General features: G+C 43.1%; 1 protein-coding gene and 1 pseudogene across 3 annotated transcripts; one reads left to right on the top strand and one right to left on the bottom strand.

The window, feature by feature from the left end:
- Positions 1-3137: 3137 nt before the first annotated feature.
- On the bottom strand, positions 3138-7958 carry LOC122913504 (annotated as a pseudogene).
- A 1762-nt stretch (positions 7959-9720) lies between these two features.
- On the top strand, positions 9721-21767 carry TRIM68 (tripartite motif containing 68). 3 transcript variants are annotated; one of them, XM_044258674.1, is made up of 7 exons: positions 9721-9769; positions 12628-13101; positions 14736-14831; positions 15672-15926; positions 16320-16342; positions 16909-17009; positions 17207-21767. In XM_044258674.1, the coding sequence occupies exons 2-7, from the start codon at positions 12676-12678 to the stop codon at positions 17755-17757; spliced, it is 1452 nt and encodes a 483-aa protein (XP_044114609.1). In that variant the 5' UTR covers positions 9721-9769; positions 12628-12675; the 3' UTR covers positions 17758-21767. The 3 variants fall into 3 exon arrangements, with proteins under 3 accessions (XP_044114609.1, XP_044114608.1, XP_044114610.1); XM_044258673.1 differs by having other exon boundaries at positions 15666-15926; XM_044258675.1 differs by lacking the exon at positions 9721-9769 and having other exon boundaries at positions 13016-13101; positions 14736-14802; positions 15666-15926.
- Positions 21768-22259: the final 492 nt, after the last annotated feature.

The following is a 22259-nucleotide window of genomic DNA, read 5'->3' as shown; positions in this document are numbered from 1 at the left end:
ATGGAACCAGAAAAGACTTCATATAGTCAGAGGAATGTTGAAAAAGAAAGCCAGAGTTGGTGGCATCATAATTCCAGACTTCAAGCTCTGTTACAAAGCTGTCATCATCAAGACAGTATGGACACATAGATCAATGGAACAGAATAGAAAGCCCAGAAATAGACCCTCAACTCTATGGTCAACTAATCTTTGACAAAGCAGGAAATAATGTCCAATGGAAAAAAGACAGTCTCTTCAACAAATGCTGTTGGGAAAATTGGACAGCCACATGCAGAAGAATGAAACTGGAACGTTTCCGTACACCACACACGAAAATAGACTCAAAATGGATGAAGGACCTCAATGTGAGAAAGGAATCCATCAAAATTCTTGAGGAGAACACAGGCAGCAACCTCTTTGACCTCAATTGCAGCAACTTCTTCCTAGGAACATCACCAAAGGCAAGAGAAGCAAGGGCAAAAATGAACTATTGGGATTTCATCAAGATCAAAAGCTTTTGCACAGCAAAGGAAAATGTCAACAAAACCAAAAGACAACTGACAGAATGGGAAAAGATATTTGCAAAGGACATATCAAATAAAGGGTTAGTATCCAAAATCTATAAAGAACTTATCAAACTCAACACCCAAAGAACAAATAATCCAGTCAAGAAATGGGCAGAGGTCTTAAACAGGCATTTCTGCAAAGAAGACATCCAGATGGCCAACAAACACATAAAAAAGTGCTCCACATCACTCGGCATCAGGGAAATACAAATTAAAACCACAATGAGATACCACCTCACACCAGTCAGCATGGCTAAAATTAACAAGTCAGGAAATGACAGATGCTGGCGAGGATGCAGAGAAAGGAGAACCCTCCTACACTGTTGGTGGGAATGCAAGCTAGTGCAACCACTCTGGAAAACAGTTTGGAGGTTCCTCAAAAAGTTGAAAATAGAGCTACCCTATGACCCAGCAATCGCACTACTGGGTATTTACCCTAAAGATACAAATGTAGTGATCCAAAGTGCACGTGCACCTGAATGTTTATAGCAGCAATGTCCACAATTGCCAAACTATAGAAAGAACCTAGATGTCCATCAAAAGATGAATGGACAAAGAAGATGTGGGATATATATATATATAGATATATATAGATCTAGATATAGATATATTAGAATACTATGCAGCCATCAAAATAAATGAAATCTTGCCATTTGCGATGATGTGGATGGAACTAGAGGGTATTATGCTTAGTGAATAAGTCAATCAGAGAATGACAATTATCATATGATCTCTCTGATATGAGGAAGTTGAGAGGCAACATGGGGGCAATAGGGGTAGGAAAGGAATAAATGAAACAAGATGGGATCAGGAGGGAGATAAACTATAATCTAACAAAACAAACTGAAGGTCGCAGGGGGTGGGGAGGGAGAGAGTGGTTGGGTTATGGACATTGGGGAAGGTATGTGCTATGGTGAGTGCTGTGAAGCGTGTAAACCTAGCGATTCACAGACCTGTACCCCTGGGGCTAATAATACATTATATGTTAATTTAAAAATTAAAAATTTAAAAAAATAAAAATAAAAAAGAAGACTCCATCTTCTAGAGAAAGCAGAGGTAGAGATTATAGTGACAGCTTCTTTTTTGTGGTTTCCCTTTTTATCTAATCAAAGACTGGTGGATAAACATAAATATAGCACAATTAATTCAGATCATTCTTCGCATTGTATATACACAGGCCAATGAACATAATCAGAAAGAAACATGCAGTTGGCAATGAAATGTATACAGATTTTCCTTCCCCCACTCAAAAAAATTTAAAAATGCACAAACTTAGAACATACTCAGCACATACTCTCCTGTGACAAATGATTCAGACATAAATAATGGGTGCAAAGAAACCATATGCTAACATATGTAGAACCTTTGGGTTTTTTTTTTTTACTTTTCTTTTTTTTATTATGTTATGTTACTTACCATACAGTACCTCATTAGTGTTTTATGTAGTGTTCCATGATTCATTATTTGTGTATAACACCCAGTGCTCCATCCAATACATGCTCTCCTTAATACCTGTCACCAGGCTCACCCATCCTCCTGCCATCCTCCCCTCTAAAACCTTCAGTTTGGGGGCACCTGGGAGGCTCAGTTGCTTAAGCAACTGCTTTTGGCTCAGGTCATGACCCTGGAGTCCTGGAATTGAGTCCCGTACTGTGCTCCCTGCTCAGCAGGGAGTCTACTTCTCCCTCTGACCCTCCCCTCTCTCACGCTCTCTCTCTCTGAGATAAATAAAATCTTAAAAAATAATAATAAAATTAAATTTAAAAATTAAATAAAAACCTCAGTTTGTTTCCCCCTCTAACTTCCCCCTCTTCATTTTTCCCTTCCTTCTCCTAAGGTCCTCCATGTTAGTCTTTTTATGTTCCACTAATAAATTAAACTGTATGATAATTGACTTTCTCAGCTTGACATATTTTGCTTAGCATAATCTCCTCTTGTCCCATCCATGTTAATGCAAAAGTTGGGTATTCATCTTTTCTGATGGCTGACTAATATTACAGATAAAGTGCTAATATCCAAGATCTATAAAGGACGTCTCAGACTCAACACCCAAAAAAAAAAAAAAAAAAGTCAAGTCAAAAGATGAGCAGAACACATGAACAGACACTTCTCCAAAAAGACACACACGTGGCTAACAGATACATGTAGAACCTCTGTTAATGAAAACCCAGAAGCAGCCATAGGATGAAGATATGTTCAGTGATTCATAACTAGTTGTGCCCTAAAGGGGCACCATCAACAGAGATTGTGTTGTGGGAAAAAATCTATGTACACACACAACCAGAAAATAAACAGCAAGATCAATGCATGTATGTTTAATACTGGAAAAATCATGGCCTTCCAAAATTTCTCCATGTTTCTTATAAAAGCACTCCGCACTCAACTAAAATTAAAATGATCTTTAAAGGATAATACTTGTAAAGTTTACTTAAGTCTTTTTAGCCACAGAAACTGCAATAGAAATAAATGTCGAGTCATTTTCAAAACAAAAACAAAGATCTATTCTTCTGATGACATGCATGATTAAAATGTCTATGCAAGATACACTGCTCTACATTCGTAAAGACCAGGGGGAAAAAACCTTAAGTCAATTTTTAGTTTGCAGATGATCAAAGGATTTTGTATTCCAGTAGAAGTTGAAATTCTCTGGATCTTTTTAGCAACAACTACTGGATGTTCTTTTCTGGTTTTCTCCACAGCAACAGCTTTGTAAGAGCAACTGTGTACACCGGAGTCACGGTGTACGCCCCACTGAGCATTTCCACACCTGCATTGAAACCCAGTAAGTTGCACTTTCTTCCTATACATGAAACAGTGATTCTATTTTTGTTTTGGTTTTTCAAGAGCCTTGCTTTGCTTTTTAGATGGTCGCTTTGCCGTATCTGACACTGATGCTTGTAGGTCTTCTGTTTCAGGTACTGTTTTGTCCGCAGATGCACTGTCCACCTGGGAAGATGCTGCAGATTCTGATAAAGGTGACTGATTTGATACAGCACTTGGCTGCACAGATGCAGATGTGGATTCTAGCAGAGACTGAGCATAGGGGACACTGCCATCCGTGCACTGGGATGGGTAAAAATTCAGGCAGACTACTGACAGAAGCTGTGGGTGGGCTTATTCTACCATTAGTGCTATTCCATCTTTGAGGATGTCCTTTAGAGCACACTGAACACATGCCCTTTGTACAACGGTTTCCATAAAATCCGCAGCCAGCAGAACAAAGCAGAGGCACTTGGCTTTGCTTAGTTTCTTGAGCAATGTTCCTCTGTTGCACACCACCAAAACCTCCAGTTTTCTGTTTGCTTCCCCTCAGATTAACTTCACCTGAAGCTATCACAGTGACAGCTTCTAGTGCCCATGTTTGAGAGTGACATCCAAGTTAACCACACACCATGGAGGTAGTAGTGACATCTCTACCAAAGTGAACCTACAGAGTAATTTGATGGTGTTCCTGCCTGCATCATCCATGAGCTACCTAATATTCCTTAGTAAGTCCTTTTTCTGATTAAAATACATTCCTGGAACTTTAAACTCTTGTTATTAGTCAGCATTTTGCTGGCTGGCTCCTGATTCAGTCTTCCACTATCCACATCCAAGGCAATGAGTTTGGCCAGATACTTCTAAACACTATCACACTCTGATAAAGAGACTATATCAATTTAATCTTTTCTACTGTAGAAATATACTTCCTTTTCCAAAACCTACTGAATAATACTATATTTATATGGTTGGCCATAAAATATTTTCCCAAAGGCAGGTTGTAAGGGCATTTTAAAAATAAATTTTTATGCCATGGGGTCACAAAATAAGAGCCAATCTAAAAAAATTACAGGTCGCCCTTGAATAATATGGAGGTTAAGGGCACTAGCCACCCCACATATACCCTGTACAGTCAAAAATCCACATTTAGGGGCACCTGGGTGGCTCAGTGGGTTAAAGCCTCTGCCTTTGGCTCAGGTCATGATCCCAGAGTCCTGGGATCGAGCCCCACATCGGGCTCTCTGCTCAGCAGGGAGTCTGCTTCCTCCTCTCTTTCTCTCTCTCTCTCTGCCTGCCTCTATGCCTACTTGTGATCTCTGTCTGACAAATAAATAAATAAAATCTTTAAAAAAATCCACATTTAGAGCCTAACAAATAGCATGGAGGACAAGGGGCGTTAGAGAGGAGTAGGGAATTTGGGTAAATTGGAAGGGGAGGGGAACCATGACAGACTATGGACTCTGAAAAACAGTCTGAGGGGTTTGAAGTGGCGGGGGGGTGGGAGGTTGGGGTACCAGGTGGTGGGTATTATAGAGGGCACGGCTTGCATGGAGCACTGGGTGTGGTGAAAAAATAATGAATAATGTTTTTCTGAAAATAAATAAATTGGAAAAAAAAATCCACATTTAGCTTTTGACTCCCCGCAAATTTAACTACTAATATCCTCCTGTTAATTAGAAGCCTTGCTAATAACATAAATTGTCAATTAACACGTTTTGTATGTTATATGTATTATATACTTCATTCTTACAATTAAGTAAGCTAAAAAAAAAAAGAAATGTTATAAGTAAATCATAAGGAAAAGAAAATACATTTACATTACTGTACTTTACAAAATCTGTGTATAAGTAACCCACACAGTTCAAACCTGTGTTGTTCAAGGGTCAGCTGTATTTATATAATTAAAACTTCACTTGTCAGTCATTAAGCATCTGCCTTCAGCTCAAGTCATGTTCCCAGGGTCCTGGTATCAAGCCCCGCATCGGGCTCCCTGCTCAGCGGGAGGTCTGTTTCTCCTTCTCCCACTCCCCCTGCTTGTGCTCCCTCTCTTGCTATGTGTGTCTCTGTCAAATAAATAAATACAACCTTTAAAAAAAACAAAACCTCACTTATGGTGACCATAACATAATATAAAGACTTGTCAAATCACTGTTACACACCTGAAATCAATGTAACATTGTGTGTCAACTATATTCAGTTTTAAAAAACAATACCTAATTCAACAATTTCTGGAGAAAACTAAATTCAAAATTGTAGTTACAGTTTACTTAATGACAATGAATACATCATTAAATGTATGAAATATAGTCTGACATTAATTTAGAGAAAACTTTACACTCTCCAATAAATAAAAAGTAATGCAAGAAGCAAGGGGGGGGAGGAGAATGAGCAAAAGTTAAAAAAAAAAGGAAAATACAATAGGGATGAAATCAGGAAAAAAAGCAAGTTAAAATAACCATAAATTAACAGGTACCCTGAATAAACATAAATTAAACAGACATTTGGCAATAAACATAAGTCTCTTGGGAGAAAAAAAAGTAGTGGTAAGCACATACTATTAGAGATCATAATCAAAAAAAGCCTAGAAATAGAGAAAAATAAAAGTTATTTTAATTTAGATTGCTGGACCCAATTTCAACCTCTGAAGGAGTGGGGGTCATTTTTCCACGGGAACAATCAATTCCCAGACATGAGCAGGGTGAAAATTCAACTCAATTCTGACACTGTCTACCTGAAAATAGCATCAGATCCACAGGTTAAGGGATCAGTCCTACAAGACTGCCCCCCCACCACCACCTACACACAGGTTGTTACCTGTACTTCTACCTACTGGCTATAAACCACAGATTCCTCTTTGGGTTCAATTAATTTGCTAGAGCAGCTCACAAAACTTAGGGAACCATTACTAGATTACTGGTTTATTATTAAAGCATATAACTCAGGAACAGCCATGTGAAAGAAATGCAGAGGGCAAGGTACAGGAAGGGGTGCAGAGCCCCCATGACCTCTCTAGGCATGCCACTCTCCCAGGACCTCCACAGTTACCAAACCAGAAGCTCTCCCAACCCTGTCCTCTTGGATTTTTATGGAGGCTTCATTATGTAGGCATGACTGATCAAATCATTGGCCATTGGTGACTGATTCAACCTCCAACCCCTTTCTCCTCCCCTGGATATCAGAGGTAGTGGGGAGGGTATGACTAAAAGTCACAACCCTCTAATCATAACATGAGTTCTCCTAGCTACAAGCCCCCCTCAATCCTTTGGTGAGGTCCAAAAGTCTTCTCGTTAACATAACAAAAGACACCTTTAAGGCTCTCATTACACACAAAACAAGGGTTTCAGGAGCTCTGTGCCAAATGCAGGGAAGAAGACCAAATATGTATTTCTTATTATAAACCATAATATCACAACTTTGTATAATTACACACTCATAAATTATGGAAACACTGACATTTTGAAGATAATAACTTACTAAAACAAATTAAAGTTGAAAGAAATCTAAATAAATACCAATACAATGAATGTAAAGCTATTTCTTCTTTTTTGTAATCCAACATAACACTGATATCAAAACCAAGAACAGTATTTGTCTGGCTCGTTCTTCAGCCAACCATCCAAACACCTTGTCATTTGTATATATTGTTATATTAACAGTTGCCATTGTAATATATAGTTATATTCTCATATATAGACAACAAAGATATAAACATATTTCAGTAACTATAAATAAAAAAATAGAAATACATATTTATTTTTGAGAACATCTCACACACACATCCATACTCCTGAATTCCCAGCCATGGCATCTCACATTGAAGTAGGTCTTCTTCATACTATTGCTCCTTTCCTTTGCCTCTAGAGCTGCTCCCTTCTCTCTACTCCCTGTTCTCAGTATCTTGGGATAACTAATATACACTCTCAATGATTCCTCAGTCAGTTTCAGAGGCCCTCAGTGACTCAGGAGCACTTCCAGAAAGGCTCTTCATGTCCTCTAGACAGAATTCTAGGTTTTAGCTTCTAGGCTCTTTCCCTGCCTAAGTGAGAGTATTAACAAAGGTCTGCAGCTTTGCTGCTCTGAGCTGGGACTTCTCTCTTAGCCTGGGCTAACATTGAGTGGGTGGGGGAAGAAGACCTAACTTCCCCTCCTTGGGACTCTGAAGAAGTATCAGCCTTGCTGATACTTTGGAAACCAAAGACAATCTAGAATACTGGAAGAACAGGAGGCTTTATTCTATTATAAAAGGTCTAGAAAGAGACTTTCGAGGTAGAGTGGGGCAACTAACCATTGTCTGGGTTGCACTCCTCTTAGCCTCCACTTAGCCTCCACCCCTCACAGGTTTTTCTTCTGACTGCTGTGCCACTATCATGGGCAGCTCTCTTCTGAAGTTCAAGCCTAAGTCTGCATGAAGCTTATTGAGGCCCCAGGGTTTGCACTGGCTTCCTACCCCTTCCTCAGCCCCACTTCCTCAGCCCTACTTCCTCAGTGCCCTCACCTTCTTCCTTGCCCCCCAGTCAGTTCTCAGTCTTTACTTTTTTTATGGTAACATTCCTCACCCACAGCACAGACAACATCTCACAGCTAGCCACTCACCTTGTTGTACTGGTCTGTGTTGGATTCAGGCAGAGGGTTGTGGTCTGCACTTACAGCCATGGAATATCTCTGAAACGGAGCCTCGCCTGCAAACACATGTCTGCCTTTCACAGCAAACAAGGCACCCTGAGTGAGGTTGGGAAGGACAGCTTCTCTGGAGGGGTGATGGGCTGATATGCCTTCAAAAGCTCTCTGTCCAGCCTTCCCTTGGTGAACACAAGCCCTCTCCCCCAGCAATCCTAAGGTGCCCCTTTGTCTGGGCCCTTGAGAGTCAGTCATGCTCATGGACAATTGCAAGTTACAAATGAAAATGATCTCCCCCTTAACTATTTTAACTTCACAGAATGTTCAAAATACAACCAACTTGATCCTGAGTTCCTGAAGAACAGAGACTATGTGGCTCATAGTTATAATACCAGCACCCAGTACAAAATGTTACAAAAAGATGGTGCTCAATAAATGTTTAAAGAGGCTTGGTAAACTCAACCCACTGACTCTTCTGTTATGGCAGCAATTCGTCCACATCCTGGTGAATAAGATGATCCAACTGAGACATCAGTTACCTCTTCTTTTTGTTTTTTTGCTCATGGCCCCATTTGTTTCAGGAATTTTCTGGTCCTCACTCTTCAGAATTTTAACTATGGTCTGAGTCCGGACATTGGCATGAGGATCCAAGGAGTCCCAACAATGAAATCATCTGGAACTGGGCTTCAGTTGCAGCATTTCCTGGTTATAGTCCGTGCCCACACCATATGCCCTTATTTGCTTATTCAGTAAACACCTAAATATCAGGAGGACAAGGTGCTGTAAGTGCAAAGAAAAACCCAAATCACTGCCTTAAGTAGCAGTTTGTGTGTGCACGTGACCGATTCTATGTCTCTGGGTGCGCGGGGGGGGGGGGGGGCAGTCATTTAAAATTTACAAAATAGTAATAATGATGGCAATTTATAACCAGGGATTCCACTTCGACTCTACCAGATCCCAGTATGTTTCTTTTTTTTTTAATCTTTTTTAAGTTTTTATTTCACTTCCAGTTAGTTAGCATACAATGTTATTGCTTCAGGTGTCAGACAGTGATTCAACCGTTCCATACAGCACGGGATGCTCATCAGAAAAGTGCACTCCTTAACCCCCATCTCTGTTTGTAACTTTAAAGTGGATTGTGGCAATAATAAGAAGCTGCCTGCTTAAATATCAAAGGACAAGAGTTTGCCAGGAAAACGTAGGAGGGCTTTGGGGGGGGGGGTGTTTTTTCACTAAGAACCCAGTATCTGCAGTTGGAGCCAGGAGAGGTCGCTCATCTTACAAGAAACTGCACTTGAGCGCTCAGCCCCGCGCTAAATTGGGGGTCACAGAACCAGACGCGACTGACCTCACAGGCTGCTGAGTTTAACACAGAAAACTGGGAAAGGAGTAGCGTTAGGTCTCCGGTGCTATTACCTGGAAGGAACAAGGCTCGCTCTGTCGTCAGAGCAGAAGCGTGAGACTGAGTGTGTCCCGTGGGTCGAGAGTCAGCGGGGCCTCTGTTAAGGCTGGGCTCCAGCGGCCTCGTTCGGGAGCCGACACTCCTACCCCTGACGTGGGAATGACTCCCGAGCCCCTTCACAGTTTAAATGACTGGGAGTGGAAGGAGCCAGAAAAAACGACGTAGCAGAGAAAAAACACCGGCACGCCGAGAGCCTATCTCCGATTGGCCAGAGTTGTCTGGATCCCTGTCTGTGATTGGCTGTTCCCACAAAGACGCCGGCGGCGTGCGATCCGGCGAACGGGCCCTGCCCGCCGCTCATTGGCTCCGGGCCTGTGGGCGGGGCCTGGGAGCCCTGCGGGAGCAGAGGAACCGGGCGTTGTGGGGCCTTCATCTTCCACGGGCGGTAAGTGCTGTGGTGGCTTGACCTGGCGCTTGTGCCGCCGGGGAGTGCTCGGCGGTGGCAACCGGGAGTCTCCACGTTCGGTTTCCGCCACGGGGCGCTAGACCGGCTGAGGAGGGAGGTGGGTGGACAGCTGTGCTTGTTCTAAAGTCGGAAGTCCTGCAGGCTCACTTTCTTCCGTCCGCACCCCTCGGCTGTCCGGCTGTCCGGCTGTCCGCGAGCCCTGCTCCGCCTTCTCGTGGCCGGGAGGTTACCATCCCCCTCTGCTCCAGAACTCCCCGGAGGTCAGGGCCGCCCTCGCCCCTCGCTTCACTCTGGCCTCTCCTCCCCAGGCTTTTCCACGCTCTGGTTCCCGCCCTGAAATGTGTTTCTCACACTGGCTCCCCACCCTGGTAAAGGCAAGGTCGAAGCAATCAAACGTTTAATAATTAAAATTTTGTCAAAGCAATTAATGTGTAATAAAAAACAAATCAATAAAGTCGGTGTTATATGGAAGAGCAAAAGTAGCTACGTGACCCTAAGTCCTTCTTGCGGAGGCCACCAACTTTGAACTTTTTCACGTTTAAATTTTTGTGACTCAGAAATCTAAAATATGCTTTTGCCTCATTTCTTGATGTATCGTTTTGATATTTCTTTACCTCACCTTCCTACTGCCACCATCTCAATTTTCGATTTCTGTTGGTGTTCTCCTGTTGATCTTTGTGGCTTTAAATCATAGATCTCAACTTTTCGTGTCACCCTTAGGTGGTAGCTCTTAGTGCCCCACTGGATATTGATACTTCCACTCCCAACCTACTATCAGACCTCAAAGTTTATACTTAATTCTTTCATATTCAAAAAATGTTTGAGGCACTCTCCTTTATGTTGGGGATATAGTGGGGAACAAAGTAAGAGAATATCCCTATCCTTGTCAAGCTTCCAGTGTGGAAAGTAAGATGATAAACGTGGGCGTATCAGATGATGTTAAGAGTAGGATCATGGAGAAGTCATTCCAAGCTGTGAAAACAGCAGGGACCCAAGTGAGGTAGAATAAATGGACATGGGGTCTGTAAGAAAGTGAAAGTTTCTCTCTTTGCTTAACTGGGCACAATTGCTGTTTCAGGGTTAAAGAGAGAGCTTCCCTATTGGACTGAGGGTGGGGAACCAGGAGAGGACCTCCATAGGTTAGGGATTTCACAAAACTAGGTTTGAGGATACTGGGTCCTGCATTTTGGCAGTGATAGTGGGAGGTGGACAGTCAGGAGGCACAGAGTCCAATGAGAAGGCGTGGCCTGCTGCTAGCCTGTAACAGAGAGTCCTGCAAAATCTGCATACTACTCCAGGTTCTTCAGGAAGCCTACTGGGCTACCCTAAATCACAGTGATTTCACTCTCTCTCTCTTTTTAAAAAAAGATCTTATTAGGAGAGAGAGAATGCACACAAGCAGGGGGGAGGGGGAGAAGGAGAAGCATACTTCCTGCTAAACAGGGTGCCTGATGCAGGACTTGATCCCTGAGGACCCTGAGGTGACATGAGCCAAAGGCTTAAGCACTTGAGCCACCCAGGCACCCAGTTTCTCTCTCTTGAATTTTTATTCTACCTCGAAGGTAGAGAGGTTAAGTAATTTGCCCAATATAGAATGGTGGGCCCTAGGACCAAGTATCTGTAAAATGAAAATAATAGAATAATGGTTTTGATTTAGGGTTGTGAGATAAACTGAGTTAATCTGTGTAAAGGGCTCAGAATATTGCCTGGCACACAGTGTAAGTGCTTGAGGAGTGTTTGCTATTATTTTTACTGTATTATATGCTTTCAATTACCTAACAAATTATAAAAAGTTTAGGTCTAGGAGCTATTTCCTGTCTGGCTAGTTTATTTATTCAATAACAGCAGCATGGCAGGCACTGTTTAACTGTGTAGGACACAGCCATGACTAAGCTACAGGGTTCTTCCCTTTATAGATTCTAGCCAATAGCACAAACTTGGATAGTAAACAAAGAAATACTGTCTACTGAGCCAAGAGCCTGCCATTGATCATTCAAGTTCCATATCTCATATCTGGTCCAGACAGAAATCTCAGGTTTCTTGCTGAGGTAGTGACTTCCATCAATATGGGTTTGACTATCATCAAATGAGCTGTATTTTTATCTTCCATTGGGTGTTATTTCATCACTGCTTCTAAAAATATCACTGAAGGTGAAGGAGAGTGTCTTGGCAACTTAGTGAATGCTCTAGAGAAATGGGCAGGGGTTTAGAGGCTGTGGAGAAATTTACATATATTTTATATTCTTTATACTCAAGTGTGCAACACAGGAGAACAAAGGGAGCATATAGGCAATGGTCTTCCAGCGTATTACCTCTTCTGCACCTTGAAATATATATACATATATATATATACATATATGTATGAAATATATGTTTATATACATATAAACAAACTAGAGAGTAAGGCTAGGGGTATTTCTGGCATTATTTTGAATACTAAAACACCACATTTTGTGGGACCTTTCCCAAGCTCAAGAGAAACAACACTGATTTGGAGAGTGTGATTGAAGTAGGGTGGAAATGGTCTGGTGAGCAAACTGAGAGGAGATTCGGAGATGTCCAAATGAATGAAAACGGAAAACTCCCAATATCCACTCACTTAGGCATCCCCAGATGTCTCTACAGTGGTATGGGTAACGTGACCCAGTCGGAACTTCAGTTGGGAAGGCCACCACTTATGTTAACCAAGGTCAATAAAGGACCCAAAGGAGGAAGTTGTTGGGTTGTTGGGTTTTGTTTTTTTTTCTCAGTCACTAATTCTCCCTTTTGCTGATCCCTGTGCTCTTTAACAGAAGAACATTTTTATCTTATTTCTTTCTTCTTTTTCTTCTTCTCAGCCTTGACTACTTCTACCTGGCTGTCTGAGGACAGAGTGAGAAGGAGCCATGGATCCTGCAGCACTGGTGGAAGCCATGGTGGAAGAAGTGGCCTGTCCTATCTGCATGACCTTCCTGAGGGAGCCTGTGAGCATCGACTGTGGCCACAGCTTCTGCCATGGCTGTCTCTCTGGACTGTGGGAGGTCCCAGGAGAATCCCAGAACTGGGGTTACACCTGTCCCCTCTGCCGGGCTCCGGTCCAGCCAAGGAACCTGCGACCCAATTGGCAGCTGGCCAATGTTGTAGAAAAAGTTCGTCTGCTGGGGCTGCATCCAGGAATGGGACTGAAGGGTGATGTGTGTGAGCTCCATAAGGAACAGCTAAAGATGTTCTGCAAAGAGGATGGACTGATCGTTTGTGAGGCCTGCAGCCAGTCTCCTGAGCATGAGGGCCACAGTGTCGTACCCATGGAGGATGTCACCTGGGAATATAAGGTGGGAGATGGGAGGCCAGCCATCCAGTCTCTCCCTGCCCCTTCTTCCCTGTCTCCAGATCTAGAACTTGACCAGGAGCCCCAGAGACTAAATGAAAGCTGATTCCTTTGGCTCCTCCCACCGACAGATCCTGGGGCCCTGATGCAATTGAGCCACACCTCTCCTTGCATGGGAATCTCCCATGTCCACACCCCTTCCCTGATCCCAGCATGGCTAATGCCTAATCCAAGCATACTTTCAATCCCGAGAATTTGAAGGAGGCCAATTTGGGTTAGCTCCCCCCAAGTGCCTTGAAGGAGTTTGGGCATGAGATAGTCAAGGCTGCAACCTACAGAACCCACAGACTCCTCACTCTACCACCAATAGTCATTTGGCAGTCACTTCAATTCCCTCTTTTATCAACAAAACTGAGGCTTAGAAATTTGAGGGCATGGTCATTGATTTTAGAGCTGGAAGGGACTGTGGCTGAATTATTTAGGACTGAATGGGAATAATCTAACTTTATAAGATGCCTCTGACTTTAAGTTAAATTAAGTAAAGGAAGATCAAGGGCCGGGACTCAGGTCTTGCTCTTCAGCCAGTGTTCTTTCTCCTCTCCCTACCCTTCCTTTTTTGGGGGGCAGGGGTCATTTCTGTCACACCTGCTACTCCGTTTCTGTTGTTACCTTCATCAGCTTCCAGATGTCCATGCTGACATGTCTTTATCAGATTCATTATTCCAGTGACTGTGATCCATTGATCTAGTACTGGTCTTAATTCTTTTTCCTGAAGTTAAGGTTAGAAGGTAAGAGTGTATGACAAATCCCCTGAATTAGGTGTTTTCCTATGCATGAATAATTTCTAAAAAATTACAAGTATTTACTCACTCATTTTACTTTGAGTTTTAAAACAAGGAGGCAATGAGATATAGGCGTAGCAGTTAGAGAACTAGGTTAAATCCCAGCCCAACCATTTATTAGCTGAATGACTTTGGGTAGTTCACTCAGTAAGCCTCAGTTTTCTTATCTATAAAATAGGAATAATACTTAAAGGGTCATGAGTACTAAATGTAGGTTTAGTGCTGAAGCCACATATGGCACCTGGTAAATCTTTAATAAAATGGTTAATATTTTTATCAGAACACTTTATGGTTTCCAGCAATATACTACTGTTGCAGTATTTTAGGATAGTGTTTCTTTCCTATAATTTGCATGCAATCCACCTGAAAATCTTGCTAGAATTCAGGTTCTAATTCAGTAGTCCTGGGGTGAGGCTGGGGTTCTGCATTTCTGGCAAGCTCTGTGGTAATGTGGTTACTGCTAACCCTCTTGGACCACACTTTGAATAACAAGGTTTTAAGATGCCTTGAGATAACAAGGCAGCTATGGATAAAAATAAGCATGGATAGGAATGTCTAAGGTTGGAGATGGCTTTTCTTCTACTTCACAGAAACTTAGAAACTGTAGGAGTTGACATGATTGTGGGTTGGAAAATTGCCCTGGACGTCAACTGGGCAGGAATCACTCCCCCTATGACATTCATTCTGGCCCATTGCCCAAGGGATGCTTGTTTTCCGATCACCTGCCAACACTAGGAAGCCTCATCATCAACCTGGGCTGCCTGATGTGTCCTCACAAGGTTTTTACTTCTTTCAGTGGAAACTCCACGAGGCTCTGGAACATCTGAGGAAAGAGCAAGATGAGGCCTGGAAGCTGGAAGTTGGTGAGAGGAAACGTACTGCCACCTGGAAGGCAGGTTGCCACCTGGGGAAGGAAGGCTGGATGGTCGCTGTATTGTCTGGGAGCTGGCCTGTGGTCGCTTCTTCCTGGTCTCTGAGGCAGAATGTGGCGTTGAAGTCAGAGAGCCTGGGGGTCTCCACCAGCATGCTCTACCTTAGGCAGGCCATGTACCCTCCCAATTCCAGTTTCTTGGGAGTGATAAAGGGATAATCTCTGGGTTTATGTCTGCGTATGTGAAAAAGGAAAACCATGGGACTCAGGTATGTGTTGTTAGTTCACAGTGGTAAGAATTATATAATGCTTAGTAAAGCCTGGTTTCTGTTTCACTTTCCCAGGTAGAGCATTTTTACTAAAAGTTATTAAAATATTAGAAAATCATCCCTGTAATAAATTTGAGGACAAGAACGTTTTATCCACAAAGGGTAACACTCAGCCTGCCTAAGAAAGCATAGTGAACTGATAGGGTATCAGTAAGGAGTGAAGCTCACAGTGTAGTTAAGTTACACTGCCTTAGAGGTCTAAGTGCAATCCCTCTGGTCATTATTCTGAAAATGGAATATATTATTCTGAGACTAGAAAATAGTGTAGAGCATATAGTACCAAAATAATATTCTAGGCCCTACTAGGCCTAGTAAGAGTAGTGATAGGGACCCAGAAGCATGTGCTGGAGCTCTGGGAACAGAGAAGTAGGTAAAACAGTCTCCTTTCTTGTGGCTTTTGCAGTGCCTGATACATGGTACCCACACATTCCAGAGTGTGTGTGTGTATATGCATGTGCCAATACCCTCAGTCCTGGGGCGTCCTATCAGAATCAGTGCTGATTTCTGGTCCTGCCTGGCCCTCCAGATACAGGTGGAAACCCGAAAGCAGAGTATCATGTGGGAGTTTGAGAAATACCGGCGATTACTAAAAAAAACACAGCCTCCAGGTCGGCGGCTGGAGGTGGAAGCAGCCGCAGCTCTGGCCAGCCTAGAGCAGGAAGAGGCGGAGACTGTGCAAAAACTGGAGCAGAATCATAATGAGCTCATCCAGCAGAGCCAGGTGCTGTGGAGGATGATTGCAGAACTGGAAGAGAGGTCTCAGAGGCCTGTCCGCTGGATGCTGCAGGTGAGTGGCGGATTTTTCTGGGCACTCTAAAAGAGAGCTGAAGATGGTGTGGGGCTCTAGGATAGGATTAGCTAGTCTTCAGTGGGACCTGTCAGCACTGTGCCCACCAGACGTGGATCCCGTCGTATACCGCCCCCTCCACTATGCTGCTGCTCTACCCCTGGCATGGCCTCTTGTCGCCTGGTAGGTGGGACAGCACTTGGGCAGCTCTGGCATAATACCCACCCCTACCCTCTGGCCTGGGAACCAAGGTGGAGCCTGAAGTTAAGAAGTCCAGCCTTGCTCTCTACCTCCCTTTCCCTCAGAGAAACCCCCTCCCAGAGCTCATTGCTGTCTGGTCCATCTGAGGAATAACACATACTCATATGCTGCTTTTTTTGTCCTTCCTTCTAGGGTATTCAGGAAGTCTTAAACAGGTATGTTCCATCCTTGGAGCCCCTAAGCAGCCCTATAAGGGGATAATGGGCCCGGGCCAGAGGCAGAAGTGGGAAAGGAACATAGACCCAGTACCCACAGAAGAGTGGTGCATAGGCATCATCTTTCATTATATTTGCTAAAGAAGCTTTGTTCCTCATTCTTTTTCCTTTGTACTCAGTCAAATTCATTTCAAGTGTTAAGAATTTCAGACAAAGTTATAAATTACGCAGTCTCAGGTGGATTGCCCAAAAAAGGAACAAAGACCACAGATGTCTCCAGTTGTGCTCCAGCCTGAGTATCCGCCTTCCTCCTTTGTGGCACACTGCTTCCTCTCCCAGTGCCAGAGGCACATCTGCCTCTCCCCCCAGCACAGGGATGCCAGGGTTCTCTCTGTGCCACCAACCGTTCAGGCTCAGTCAAATAATCACATCTCTGCTTTGCCTGGTGTTGCTGGGGAGGGGCACCCCACTGACTATCTCTGGCCAAGCCTGTCTTTCCTATAGTAAGGAAGGCCCATATAGCAAAGCAGGACTTCTGGCCCCAAAGTTTACCTTTTCTCTGCCAGGAGCAAGTCTTGGAGTCTGCGGAGGCCAGAACCAGTCTCCCTGGAGCTAAAGACAGACTGTCGTGTGCTGGGGCTAAGAGAGATTTTGAAGACCTATGCAGGTAACGAATGCTAGGAGAGGTTATGGTGGGCAGTGGGAGGGACCCCTCCTAGAGAATGAAAATGGTTCAGTGCCTTCTGGATGCCCCCGCTCTCCCCCATCCTGCTCGTCTCTGAGAAACCTGTGGCTGTGTTTATCAGACCATGCCCACACCCTCTGCTGCATGTCAGTGTCTCCAACCAGGATCTTTATTCCCAGCTGACGTGCGCCTGGATCCAGACACCGCCTATTCTCGCCTCATTGTGTCTGAGGACAGAAAATGTGTGCGCTATGGAGACACCAAGCAGAAACTGCCTGACAATCCTGAGAGATTTTACCGCTACAATATCGTCCTGGGAAGCCAGTGCATCTCCTCAGGCCGGCACTACTGGGAGGTGGAAGTGGGAGACAGGTCGGAATGGGGCTTGGGAGTGTGTAAGGAAAATGTAGACCGGAAGGAGGTGGTCTATTTATCCCCCCACTATGGATTCTGGGTGATCAGGTTGCGGAAGGGAAATGAGTACCGAGCAGGCACCGATGAATACCCACTCCTGTCCTTGCCTGTCCCTCCCCGCCGGGTGGGGGTCTTCCTGGATTATGAGGCCCATGATATCTCTTTCTACAATGTGACTGACAATGGCTCCCATATTTTCACTTTCCCCCACTATCCCTTCCCCGGGCGTCTCCTGCCCTACTTTAGTCCTTGCTACAGCATTGGAGCGAACAACACGGCTCCTCTGGCCATCTGCTCCCTAGACGGGGAGGACTAAGAGCGCCACCATCCTAGCCAGAGGCCTTGGAGTGTCACCTGGTTTTGGAGGGTCCACCACCAAAAGGATCCCCTTGAACTATGCTGAGTCTAAGATCCAGGGAGCCCTCCGCCTGACCCAGTAGTCTGTTGCTACTGGGCCAAGGTCTCTCACTAACCTACTCCTATAAAAAAGCTGAGGTGCAGTCAAATGAGCATGGCACCCCAGTGAGGGAAGCATGACAGGGCTAAGAGCAAGGATCTGAGCAGTTGTAAGGTAATGTGTTGCTGTGAGAGTCAGGACTCTGTTCTTTCTGTAGCTCATGTTCCTCTTCCCCAGTCCCTGTAGGTGCCATAATTAAGTCAGCAAGGATGATGAAGTTGATCCAACCTAGAGGAAACCCTTTGCATAGGGTTTGCCAAAAAGCCAAAAGATACTTGTTCATGTCCAGAGCTGGTTGCAGTGCTGATACTAGTAGAGGATGCTTTGCCTGAGGTTTCCTGTTACTGAGTAACCCATATTTGACCCCAACTCTCTGACTCCCTAACTAGAGAAGTGCCTTGCAGCATTGCACAGGCCACCCCAATATGCATAACCTCTCTCTGAGCATAAGCCGGGAAAGTCACTCTGTCTCAGACCTAAGGAGATCTGTGTCCTGGTCCTGCCTTTTCTCCAAGCGTCAGGATCAGAAAACCTGTGAGCTTTGTTCTTGTGTTCATTTTAAGGATGAAAAAACTGAAGTGGCCTTAAATGCAGTAAATTACTTCTCACAAAACGGTTGTAAAGCTTATAAAGTATTTCCCACATTCAAATGAAACAAGATGGACAGACTTGCTTCTCAGGTCACCTGTCTGCATATCATTCATTACAGTTGGGTCTGAAACATCCCAGTGTTGGAAGGGTTTTAGGCGTCCTCAATGGAAAAATGGGTATAGAAATTGCAGACTCTCCTACCTCACAGGGTTGTTTTGAAGATCTCAGATCCATCCTGTATTTTTCCTTTCTCAGGCGTGGAGAAAGGCAGGCCATGGATTTTGCCTGCAGGAGCCTTCCTGCCTTGCCTGCTTAGAGCCAGCATCCATACAGCAGTGCCTTTGTTTCATAGAGCCTCTCCTGATAATCTCAGCCAGTTAGACAGAAAGGTCTCTTGCCAATGGCAGATTCTGGGCCACCGTGATATGCTGTGCATCTATTGTATGTGTTATTGTTTGGATTAGAATGGGGACTGTGACATCAGGGTAGAGAATGGAAATAATAAAAAGAAAAATTTAAAACAGATGCACTGGAAAGAAGGCTCACCCACAAGCTAGTTGGGCTAAAGTTTGGATCTTTTTGTCACCAACGGACTCTTCATGGATCTGGTAACTACATAATAGTCTGCCTTTCTCTTCTCTAAATCTATGACAGAAGAAGGAAAGGGCATGAAAAGCCAACTTAGGAGCCATACGTTATAATGAAAGGGAAGTAAAACTATGTATCTGGGCTGTTGACCTTAGGGTGATGGTTATACGTGCCAAAACTAATACATTACAGGGATTAAGAGTATGATGTGGGAGTGCTTGTGCCTGGAGATAAATTGCAAGGCAAGCATGTGGAAACCATTGGCCTTGCCTGTTGCAAGGGGCTCTGATGTGTACATCAACACTGTCGCCATGGTACTGTGGAACACAACTTCTGATGTAGTGGAAGCTTGAAAGTAGTGACTGTTGAATCAGGATTGGGCAGCAAAATAATTACCAGGTCAGGTATAGGCAGAAGCAAAGTAATTCCTGTAATAAAGAAGAGTAAATATTGTCTTTCTACTTTAATTGTGTTGGTTGTTCACATATGGAAGAGGTAAAACAGACTAAAATGAAGAAATAAACTCATTCTGCCCACTATGCTTCTAAGTCACTCCTCAAGCATTAGCAGAAGGGGAGAAGTTTCCATTCCCTGCTTGGTTCCCCGCTTGGAGAGGAATGAACTGGTAGGTCACAGACCTGGTCTTGGCAAAGGATTGAGCTGACCTACATTAAAGGGACCATATGTCTTTGTATAGGGAGACTCCCTGGGGAATTGTTTATAAACTTGAGAAATCAATTTTTAGGAAGTTCTTTCAGTTATGTCCATGGACGCTTAGCAGAAGAAGCTAGGAAACAAACCAGTGTTGTTCTTTTACAGTGGTTTTATTAGGACTAATCCTGAAAGTCTCTTAGAAAAAGGATTTTTAGCTGATAAAATCATTTAAAAGTAGAGTGAATTGAGTAGTGGAATGACTTCATTGTTAACATGCTGTTTTGGGAAGGGTTTTTTTGTTGTTGTTTTACTTTTATAAGCTGATTTGGGGACTATGATTACCTGTGAGAAGTACAAGGTTAAACACATTGTTTATTTCATATTGTCTGATTTTTAAGACCAGGCAAGAATCTTGACTCTTAAGTATATGAAAACCCTTTTCTCTAGGATAACTGCTTATACTTCCTTTCTAAGAACGCCATGAAGACAAGAACCTTATTTGTCTGGTTCACAATTTTAGCCCAGTCTAGCACTCTGTGGCGGGGGGGGGGGGTGTGTAAATATTTAAATGAGGGAACTTTCATTCATATGCCTAGAATCAAAACAAAAGTAAGCTTTTGTGTCCTAGGGATGTGAACAACTATATGGTATTTAATTATAATTCTGTTGAAAAAAAACATGATTCAATAGATAATCACAAAAGTGGCCCAGAAAAGGAGGAAGCAGGGGTTCATGTAGAGAAGAGTGTCTGTGCCACTCCCTTGAATGTCTAGGATATCTCCTCCATCTAGGTGAGATCGTTCACTGCAAGGCAGGGATAAGCTTTGCCCATCCTTATTCTACTAGCAGAGAAACAAGGGGTGCAATGAGCCTTGAGGCAAAAGACTGAAAGGGGGAAATAGTCCTGCAGAGAGACAGGGAGAATTCTTGGACTCCCTACAGGAAATCCAGTCTCCCATTTTTCAAGCAGGATGTATTTTAATCTCTCAAGATCTAAACACTGAGACTCTTTGTGGGTCCTAGGCACTAGTTAAATGGCATATATTGATTAGTGTGAGAGGACAGGTGTCATAGCTGATCTGTTAGGAGAAGCACAGGATTTCCTGTTTGGGGGTAGCCATGGCAGGAAACTAGTCCACTTTGGAAGTATGTAGTTCAATATCTGAGCACCAACAGTGGGTCCCAGTTAGTTTCAGGGAATACCAGTGTGAATGAAACACAAAGCAGGGCAGACTTCTGAGGGAAATGCTGGGGAGAAATTACTGTTTTGAGTGCAGGTTGAACTATGCCTTTGTTGCTCTACATCACATTCTAATATTCCTGTATTTGATGAACATAGTTGTTTGGGTTGCTTATAGGAAAACAGCAGTTCTTTGGGTTGCTTATAGGGAAACAACAGTGTGACTTTTCAAAATAGAAATCTTATCAAATGCATTTAACCACCTCATGATATTGATTTGTTTTTACATTGAGGAGGAGTTTCATTTTCATACTCTTTGGGAATTCAGTGCATCACTACCAGGTTTTTAGAAGCTGATTCCTACTTCACTGGTATTCAGAAATAGAATACATTCTAGGTAGGCAAGTAATTTTAGTACTGGCAAAAGGTATGGATGCCAAGTTGTTAAGCAGATTGTTTGGAACAGCTATCACATGAGTGTTGACCTACACAGGAATACACTTTCAATAGTGCCTTGAACTACTCCTTAAAAGTATGGAATTAGAAATTTATTTGGTGTATTTTTAAGTACAGACAATATGTCAGATGTTGTGTTATATGGTTTCTATCAATCATTTCTTTAATCTTTACTATGTTTGAATTAACATTGTATCCTCCACCAATAGCAAGGAAATAGTAAGACTCAGATATAATAACTTGTTATCAACACTACTAGGAAATTATGTTTTATTAAGATTTTCACATGTACCAGTCAAATATATGTATCTTTTACATTTGAAATCTTTTTCTTTTAATATACACTGGTTATTCACTTTAAGACTTTCTGAAAGGGAAAAATAAAAACAAAGACCAAATACATGTCTGGAATGTAGAAAAGAATAGGGACCTTTCAGCTTCGTTACTGATACTGTATTCTATTAACCATCTCATCCCAGAGCATACTTCCATAGTGGTGTCCAGTTGAAAAAAGACGTATATTATATTTGATCCCTTTCTTTTATGCCTTGCAGTTAAGTTATACAGAACCAGACTGGGAAGCAAAGAGAAAGATGTCCACAATCAAACTCACATTGCCTTAGCTTCTGTTACTTCAAAGCAAAAAGCTGGTGATTAGTATCCTGACTCCGACTAGCTTAACAGTAGGGATAAATTGAAAGAATATAGAAGTATCTTACAGAATTTAATAACAGGGATGCACCTAGGTGCCCAAAATGAATTGGAATCAGAGAACCAGAGACTCCCATTTCTTCATCTCATCTTGCTAATCTGCTTACCTTGCTGTGGAACATGTTTCTCTTCCCAAGTTCACGGGTTAGAAAATGACCGTAGTCAGTGATCCCAAGTTTAT

The sequence above is a fragment of the Neovison vison genome, chromosome 7, assembly GCF_020171115.1.
Source record: "Neovison vison isolate M4711 chromosome 7, ASM_NN_V1, whole genome shotgun sequence".
NCBI lineage: Eukaryota > Metazoa > Chordata > Mammalia > Carnivora > Mustelidae > Neogale > Neogale vison.
This window is presented reverse-complemented; position numbering and strand designations above follow the sequence as displayed.